The sequence below is a fragment of the Heterodontus francisci genome, chromosome 46 (assembly GCF_036365525.1).
Source record: "Heterodontus francisci isolate sHetFra1 chromosome 46, sHetFra1.hap1, whole genome shotgun sequence".
NCBI lineage: Eukaryota > Metazoa > Chordata > Chondrichthyes > Heterodontiformes > Heterodontidae > Heterodontus > Heterodontus francisci.
This window is the reverse complement of record NC_090416.1, coordinates 10782579-10792078: the sequence shown is the minus strand read 5'-3', so window position 1 is coordinate 10792078 and position 9500 is coordinate 10782579. Positions and strand designations below refer to the sequence as shown.

General features: G+C 49.4%; 1 protein-coding gene across 4 annotated transcripts in view; it reads right to left on the bottom strand.

Annotated features, from left to right (window-relative positions):
• Positions 1-765: 765 nt before the first annotated feature.
• The window catches only part of LOC137356753 (neuronal acetylcholine receptor subunit alpha-7-like), a 30407-nt gene continuing 21672 nt past the window's right edge, over positions 766-9500 (bottom strand). For 3 of the 4 annotated variants that reach the window (XM_068022488.1, XM_068022491.1, XM_068022492.1), the window contains 4 exons: positions 8749-8943; positions 8443-8529; positions 4286-4395; positions 766-3224 (listed from right to left, as the gene is read on the bottom strand). In XM_068022488.1, coding sequence (XP_067878589.1) covers positions 2712-3224; positions 4286-4395; positions 8443-8529; positions 8749-8943 — 905 coding nt within the window. In that variant the 3' untranslated portion in view covers positions 766-2711. The remainder of the gene's footprint in view (positions 3225-4285; positions 4396-8442; positions 8530-8748; positions 8944-9500) is intronic. The other variant, XM_068022489.1, reaches the window with a different exon arrangement.

Below are 9500 nucleotides of genomic sequence, written 5' to 3'. Positions count from 1 at the left end.
CAGGGTGATATCTGTACACTGACTGGTGTCTCTCAGTTCCCTCTTTCAGGGTGATATCTGTACACTGACTGGTGTCTCTCAGTCCCCTCTCTCTCTGGGTGATATCTGTACACTGACTGGTATCTCTCAGTCCCTCTCTCTCAGGGTGATATCTGTACACTGACTGGAGTCTCTCAGTCCCCTCTCTCTCAGGCTGATATCTTTCCACTGACTGGTATCTCTCAGTCCCCTCTCTCTCAGGGTGATATCTGTACACTGACTGGTGTCTCTCAGTCCCCTCTCTCTCTGGGTGATATCTGTACACTGACTGGTGTCTCTCAGTCCCTCTCTCTCAGGGTGATATCTGTACACTGACTGGTGTCTCTCAGTTCCCTCTTTTTCAGGGTGATATCGGTTGACTGACTGGTGTCTCTCAGTCCCCTCTCTCTCAGGGTGATATCTTTACACTGACTGGTGTCTCTCAGTCCCTCTCTCTCAGGGTGATATCTGTACACTGACTGTTGTCTCTCAGTCCCTCCCTCTCTCAGGGTGATATCTGTACACTGACTGGTGTCTCTCAGTCCCTCTCACTCGACAGGTTTCACTGGGCAGAATGGTCTCCCCATCCACAGATGGGCTGAACGATCTTCACGACCCCTATGTGTGAAAATAATCCTGTGTGGATCCTTGCGTAGGATCTCAATTCTGCTCCGGGCCATGTATGCAGGGGTCAAATCAGCCACGCACACCCTCCCAATTCACAGCACACAGGACAACCAAGACGTGTACCTGACCAAGTGAAACGTTTATTTGTTATTAAGGTATAGATTGGCCATGACTATAGAAGCCAATTAACTGTTGAGGCAATGGTGTCCATCAACAGCCCAAAGCACAGTCCAACCATGCCAGCCAGGGACCCGGTGCAGGACTCGAACCAATTGCACACTCACTCCTTCCCAGAGCATGCACTCCGTCTGTAACATCATCTCCTTCCGGATATCGAGGGGCGGATCAAACCCTTTCCCATTCACTCCCATTGTACACAATCCCAATGGATCAAACCCCTTCCCGTTCACTCCCATTGTACACAATCCCAATGGATCAAACCCCTTCCCGTTCACTCCCATTGTACACAATCCCAATGGATCAAACCCCTTCCCGTTCACTCCCATTGTACACAATCCCAATGGATCAAACCCCTTCCCGTTCACTCCCATTGTACACAATCCCAATGGATCAAACCCTTTCCCATTCACTCCCATTGTACACAATCCCAATGGATCAAACCCCTTCCCGTTCACTCCCATTGTATACAATCCCAATGGATCAAACCCTTTCCCGTTCACTCCCATTGTACACAATCCCAATGGATCAAACCCCTTCCCATTCACTCCCATTGTACACAATCCCAATGGATCAAACCCTTTCCCGTTCACTCCCATTGTACACAATCCCAATGGATCAAACCCCTTCCCATTCACTCCCATTGTACACAATCCCAATGGATCAAACCCTTTCCCGTTCACTCCCATTGTACACAATCCCAATGGATCAAACCCCTTCCCATTCACTCCCACTGTACACAATCCCAATGGATCAAACCCTTTCCCGTTCACTCCCATTGTACACAATCCCAATGGATCACACCCCTTCCCATTCACTCCCATTGGACAGGATAGGGGTGGCTGCTTTCTGAAGGATGGGTTTGTGAGCTCAGTGACCTTCGACCCATGTTGGCCAAGTGACCTTTGCCACTTCCCACGAGTTCTGCCCTGAAGCATTCCCCGATTATTCTGTTTCGAGTGTTTGTTAAACTAAACGAAAACCATTTTTTTCCCTCAGTGCTCTATTTTCTCTTGCATCACCCACGATGTGTTCCGCCGCTGTCCCTCCCGGATGACTGACTGAACAGGTAAATTGACCATTGGACAAATATTCAGACATTGTCCATGTATCATCCAGAGAATTCCCGACATCCCGGCCCAAACATCAGCCCAAAACAAGTAGGAATTCGCTTGATGTGTGTTTTTCACTGGATAGCCCGTGCATGCAGGATCAAATGAGACAGAGGAATGGGATCGAGAGAGAGAGGGATGTAGAGGGACAGAGAGATAGGGAGCGGGATGGAGAGATAGGGAGAGGGACGGGCTCAGAGAGAGGGACAGAGGGAGTGAGCCAGAGAGAGAGGGTGGGACGCAGGGGGAGACAGAGAGAGGGACAGGGAGTGAGACAGAGAGAGAGAAGAGAGATAGGCAGCTAGAGAGAGAGAGAAGGATTGAGAGAGACAGAGTAGGACAGAGTTAGAGAGGCAGGCAGAGAGAGAGGCAAGGGGTTAGATGGAAACAAAGAGATACGGAGAGGAAGAAATCGAAAAAATAACAGACAGAGGGAGAGGGCGAGAGAAAGGTGGGGAGAGAGAGGATGAGAGACAGAGTAAGAGGGACAGATAAAGGGTGAAAGACATGAAAAGAGAGAGAGGGAGAGAGCCAAATTAGAGAGACAGAGAGAGATAGAAGGAGAGCTGGAGCGAGACAGGCAGACTGAGGGAGTGGAGAGAAAGAGGGAGAGAGAGACTGAAAGATATAGCGGCAGACAAAGAGGGGGATACAGAGCAAGAGAGAGAGAAAAACACAGAATGAGAAAGTCTGAAAGGGAGAGAAAGAGAAGGCGGTCGGTGGGGGTGGGGCGGGGGGGTGGGGTGGGGGGGGGGGTGGGTGCGGAAACTGAGGCCCTCACAGATAATCTTTCGAAACAGCTTCAACGAAGTTGGGTGCTGACATGAGGATGGAGATTGTGCAAACGATATTGAAGAGAGCGAAGACCATCAGACACATCCGGTCCAGCACAGCCGCAGCAAAGCGCCACTCGCTGCACACCACCTCGTCCTCATCCTGGTCCCGGAGCCAGTTGGCTAGGTACTGGATCTCCTCCAGGATCCGGCCTAGCTGGGGGTCACCCTGCGGGGCCCAGCGGCCATGCAGGAGGCCGCCGTCAGCGGCCGAAAGATAGCCTGCGGTCCCCGGGCCCACATCGGACATGTGGCCGGTGGGTGCCGCGAGGTCCTCCGGGCCCCGGAAGCCGAGGTAGACCACGTTCCCGTTCGGGCCCGGCTGGTCTGGGGACGTCCGCCCGCCCTCCGAGCTGCGCCGCCTGGGGCCTAGTTTGCACATTGGCCGCAGAGCCTCCTGCCCGGGTTTCTTCATCCGCAGGAACCAGGCACACCACTTCAACAGAACAGTACGAACCTACAGAAAGAGCAACACACAGAGATATAGAGGTAGGAACATGGAGGCTTCGGGAGCATAGGAACATATGATCATGCGAATTAGGAGCAGGAGTAGGCCTCTCGGCCCCTCGATCCTGCTACCCCATTCAACAAGATCATGGCTGATCTGATTGTAACCTCAACTCCACATTCCCACCGACCCCCGATAACCTTTCACCCCCTCGCTTATCGAGAATCTATCTACCTCTGCCTTAAAAATATTCAAGGATTCTGCTTCCACTGCCTTTTGAGGAAGAGAATTCCAAAGACTCACGACCCTCTGAGAGAAAAAATGTCTCCTCATCTCGGTCTTAAATGGGTGACCCCTTATTTTTAAACAGTGACCCCTAGTTCTAGATTCTTCCACAAGGGGAAACATCCTTTCCACATCCACCCTGTCAAGTCCCCTCAGGATCTTATATGTTTCAATCAAGTCGCCTCTTACTCTTCTAAATTCCAGTGGATACAAGCCTAGCCTGTCCAATCTTTCCTCATAAGACAGCCCGCTCATTTCAGGTATTAGTCTAGTAAACCTTCTCTGAACAGCCTCCAACATATTTACATCCTTCCTTAAATAAGGAGACCAATACTGTACACAGTACTCCAGATGTGGTCTCACCAATACCCTGTATAGCTGAAGCACAACCTCCCTACTTTGATATTCAATTCCCCTCGCGATAAACGATAACATTCTATTAGCTTTCCTAATTACTTGCTGACTGCAAGCTAACCTTTTGCGATTCATGCACTAGGACACCCAGATCCCTCTTGGCCCCTTGCATCTCTTCCACCATCCAATTATACTCCTTGGTTCTGTAACCAACAAAATCGACCCATCTCAATCTTGAAAGGAAGGATATATTGGCCTTGGAGGGAGTGCACTGGTTGTGGGGAGTCTTGGACTAGGGGGGGAGCAGAGTCTAAAAACGAGAGCCAGCCCTTTCAGGGGTGTAATTAGGAAACATTTCCACACATCGAGGGCGGGAGACGTTTGGAACTCTCTCCCGCAAACGGCAACTGATGCTGGAGTTCAGCCCTTACCCATGTTGGCAGCTTCCCCTCGGTGGGATTGTGGTGGTGGTACTGCAACACGAAGACCGTGGCAATCACCGAGAAGCTCACAATGACCATGGTGCTGGCAAAGTATTGTCCTGTGGAAAAGGAAAATGAATATTAGAGTTTTTAACAGCGCTGCCACAGTGCATTCATATTCCATGGGGCCTGCGATAAGAACACACGGGATACCAACAGGAGTAGGCCATTCGGCCCCTCGGGCCTGCTCTGCCAGATTATGGCTGATCTTCTACCTCCGCTCCACACATCCCTCGATTCCCTCAGCGCCCCCCCCCAAAATAATCTACCGCTCTCAGTCTTGAATATACTAAACAACTGACCATCCACAGCTCTCTGGGGGGGGGGGGTGAGAATTCCAAAGATTCACCACCCTCCAAGTGAAGGAATTTCTCCTCATGTCAGTCCCAAATGGCCGACCCCTTATCCTGAGATTGTGACCCCCGCCCCCTCGTTCTAGACTCCCCAGCCGGGGGAGGGGGGAGGGGCGGAGCAACATCCTCTCATCCACCCTGTCAAACCTCTCAAAATGTTATACCTTCAATGAGGTTGCCTCGCATTCCTCTAAATTCCAGGGAATATCGGCCCACTCGGCTCCGTCTCTCACCATAGGAAAACACTCCCATAGAGTCATTGGCGGCACAGAAGGAGGCCATTCGGCCCATCGTGTCCATGTCAGCTCTCTGTAGAACAATTCAGTCAGTCCCATTTCCCCCACTCTATCTTGTCACCCTGCAAGTTTATTTCCCTCACTTGCCCGTCCAATTTCCTTTTGAAATCATTCACCGTCTCTGCTTCCACTCCACCCCCCCCCCAGGTGGGCAGCGAGTTCCAGGTCATTACCACTCACTGTGTAAAAAAGTTCTCTCACATTCCCGCCACCCCACCCCCCACCACCGCCATCTCTTGGCCAAAACCATCAATCTGTGTTCCCTAGTCCTTGTACCATCAGTTAACGGAAACAGTTTTTCCTTATCTACCTTATCTAAACCTGTCATAATCTTGTACACCTCGATCAAATCTCCCCTCAATCTCCTTTGCTCCTGAGAGAACAACCCCAGCTTCTCCAACCTAACCTTGTAACTAAAATCCCCCATCCCTGGAACCATTCTGGTAAATCTCCTCTGCACCCTCTCAAGGACCCTCACATCCTTCCTAAAGTGTGGTGACCAGAACTGGACACAATACTCTCGTTGTGGCCCGAACCAGAGCTTTATAAAGGTTCAGCACAACTTCCCTGCTTTTGTACTCAATGCCTCTATTTATGAAGCCCAAGATCCCATATACTTTACTAACCACTCTCTCAATATGTCCTGCCACCTTCAAAGATCGATGCACATGAACGCCCAGGTCCCTCTGCCCCTGCACACTCTTTATAACTGTGCTGTTAAGTCTATATCGCCTCTCCCTATCCCTTCTGCCAAAATGCATCACCTCACACTTCTCTGTATTAAACTCCATCTGCCACCTCTCTGCCCATTCTGCTCGCCTATCTATATCCTGTTGCACGTGGTTCGTATCATCCTCACTGTTTGTCACTCCTCCAAGTTGGGTATCATCGGCAAATTTTGAAATTCTGCTTCGGATTCCAAGACCCAAGTCATATATATATAGCACTGACTCTTGGGGAACACCGCTGTCTACCATCCTCCAGTCTGAAAATAAACCATTTACCACATCTCACTGTTTTCTGTCCTTAAGGCACTTTTTTATCCAGTTGAACACTGACCCTCCTATTCTATGAGCCTCAATTTTGTTAACCAGTCTTTTATGTGGTACTTTATCAAATGCTTTCTTAAAATGCTTATAAACAACATCCACCACACTCCCTTCATCAACCTTTTCCGTTACTTCATCAAAAAATTAATTAGATTAGTCAAGCACGATCTGCCTTTTACAAATCTGTGCTGACTCTCCTTAATTAACTCAAACCTCTCCAAGTGCCTGTTGCTCTCCCCCTGATTATTGTTTCTAAAACCTTACCCACCACTGATGTTAAACTAACTGGCCTGTAGTTGCTAGGAATGTCCTTACACCCTTTCTTGAATGATAGTGTCACATTTGCCACTCTCCAATCCTCTGGCACCTCCGCCGTTTCCAGGGAAAATTGGAAGATTATGACCAGCCCTTCTGCTATCTCCATCCCCACTTCCTTTACCAACCTGGGATACAAGCCATCCGGACCTGGTGACTTATCTACCCTAAACCTAGCCAGCCTTTCCTCTCAATTTTTACCCTATCCATCGCCTCTACTCTTTCCACTTCTACTGATATTTTGTCAGCATCCTCTTCCTTAGTGAACACTGAAACAAAGTACTCATTAAATATTCTATCCTTGCCCTGAGCCTCTAAGCATATTACCCTCTTTGTCCCTAATTGGCCCCCTTCTACCTCTTACTACCTGCTTACTATTTACATGCCAGTAAAAGATTTTTGGGTTTCATTTTGTGTTGACTGTCATTCTATTCTCATGTTTTTTCTTTGCCAGACTTATTTTCCTCTTCACCTCCCCTTTCAACTATTCTATATGGCCTGGAGCTCACTTGAGGAATTCACCCGACATGCATCATACACCCTCTTTTTGTTACATCATAATCTGTATCTCCCTCGTCATCCAAGAAGCCCCCGTTTTAGGTTCCTCTACCTTTCGCCCTTGTTGGAAAGTTCCTGTACCTGTACCTGAGACATCACTTCCTTAAAAAGAGCCCGTTGTTCTGTTACAGTTCTTTGGTTCCATTCCACCTTGACTAGATCCATTCTCATGGCATTAAAATGAGACGTCTTCCAAACTAGACGTTCTACCTTATATCGTTCCTTGCTTTTCTGCATTGCTAGTTTAAAACTTATGATCGCTCTTACCCGAGTGCTCCCCCACAGACACTTGGTCTACTTGGCCCACCTCATTCCCCAGCACCAGATCCAGCACTGCCTCCTTTCTAGTTGGGCTGAGAACATACTGATCAAGGAAGTTCTCCTGAACACTACCTAGAAATTCCTCCCCCTCCTTACCCTTGACTCTAAAATGATCCCACTCGACATTTGGGTCATTAAAGTCTCCCGATAGCACCACTCCATAGTTCTTACAACATCTCTGAGATTTCCCTGGAGATTTGCTCCTCTTTCTCTCTCACTATTGGAGGCCTATAAAATGCTTCCAGGTCACATGACCATTTTGCTTCTCAACTCTAACCAAATGGATTCTGCCTTTGCCCCCCTCTTTCCAACACTACAATGTCTTCCCTAATCAATACTGCCACCCCATTTCCCTTTTCTCCTCCCCTATCTTTTCTGAACACTTTATATGCTTGTATATTAAGCACCCAGTCCTCGCCATTTTTAAGCCACTACATCATATTTCCATACTGCTATTTGTGTTTGTAGCTCAATAACCTTATTCACCACACATTCCTTGCAATGCTTTTCAATCCCCTCCTATCTAATATAGAACTACTCCCTTCTCCAGTACTAGCCAACATTCTCACATTATGCATCTTATTCCTCTTATCTACTTCTATGTTCTGGTGCCCACCCCCTGCCAATATAGCTTAAATCCACCCCAAATATACTAGTGAATCTGCCCGCGAGGACATTGGGCTAGTCCTGTCGAGGTGCACCCCGTCCCTTTTGAATAGGTGCCTCCTGCCCCAGAACTGGTCCCAATGCCCCAAGAAGCTGACGCCCTCCCTCCTGTACCATGCCTCAAGCCATGCATTGATCCTCCCAAGCTTCCTAATTCTACTCTCGCTTGCGCCTGGCACTGGGAGCAATCCAGTGCCTTACCTTCTCAACCCAGGGATCAGTTTCTCAAATCCCCGTCACTGTATAAAGGAACTGCATACTCAAGTTTGCAGATGGCACTAAATTATCGGGGACAGTAAATTGTGTGGATGGCAGCAGGACGTGGTGACAGATTAAGTGAGTGGGCCAAACTGTGGCAGATACAGTTCAATATGGGGAAGCGTGGAGTATTTTCCAAATGGTGAGAGGCTGGGAAGTGCGGGGGTGCTCGCCATAAAAATGACCAGAGCTATTAGGTTCGACTTCCGACGGCATCCTGGTGTGGGATTTGAACCGCAGGGTTGCCAGCCCAGTAACACAACCACCGGTTACTCCCTGCACTTGCTTACCTATGAGTGGGATAGAGTCGGAGTTCGCTGGCATGACCTCAGCTATCAGCAGCATGAAGACGGTCAAAGAGAGAAGCACAGTGATACCTGTAGACCGAGTCAACAGAACACAGTTCACACAACAACATCTTGCATTTATAAAGCGCCTCTGACGTCCCGGGAGCGATTACCGAGCAAAATGTGACACTGAGCCGCATAAGGAGATGGAATCATTGAAAGCTTACAGCTCAGAAAGGGGACATTTGGCCCATCCCCAGCCGCCCAGGGTCTAATCGCTTGGAATCCTGGCGAGGGACGGTTACTCACCCAGGGAGACTTTCTCCCGGGACTCGGCAGGAAGCACAAAGACCAGTAGCGCCATGCACGAGAGAAGCACGCATGGAAGTAGTAGGTTGAGGGCGTAGTAGAGAGTCCGTCGACGGATTGTGATGTAGTAGGTAACATCTGGGTAGGGAGCCTTGCAGCATTCGTAATAGATCTCGTTCCTCTGACCCGGGACTCCTAGACACAAGAAGGTAACGTTAGAACATATCGGCAAAGAGCACGGGGTGACGTGCGGGATGGAAATGAGACACTCACACGATCATCGGGAATCGAAGTGCATCGAGCCTGCCCCCCACACCTCATGATAGCTGCTCTGATGGAGATACTTCCCAGCCCCTCCCTGTGTCTCTCCTGGGAGAACCAGAGGAAAATCCTAGAGCCAATAAAATGCTCTGGAAAATTCCGCACTAACTCCCTCAGGGGGTCGAAACCCATCCCAGGGGACCTGACAGATCACGTGCTACCAGTGAGTACACTTACGTTCCAAGATGATGTTCAGTAAAGGACGTGCCCAGCTCCCTCTCAAAGGCAGCCGCCAACCCATCCCAGGGGCAACAGGTGGAGGCCATTCAGCCCCTCGGGCCTGCTCCGCCATTCAATCAGATCATCGCTGATCTGTATCTTAACTCCATCTCCCTGCCTTGGTTCTGTAACCCTTAATCCCCTTAACCCAACAAAAATCTATCCATCGCAGTTTGGAAATTTCCAATTTCCCGCTCCTCCCCCCACCCCTC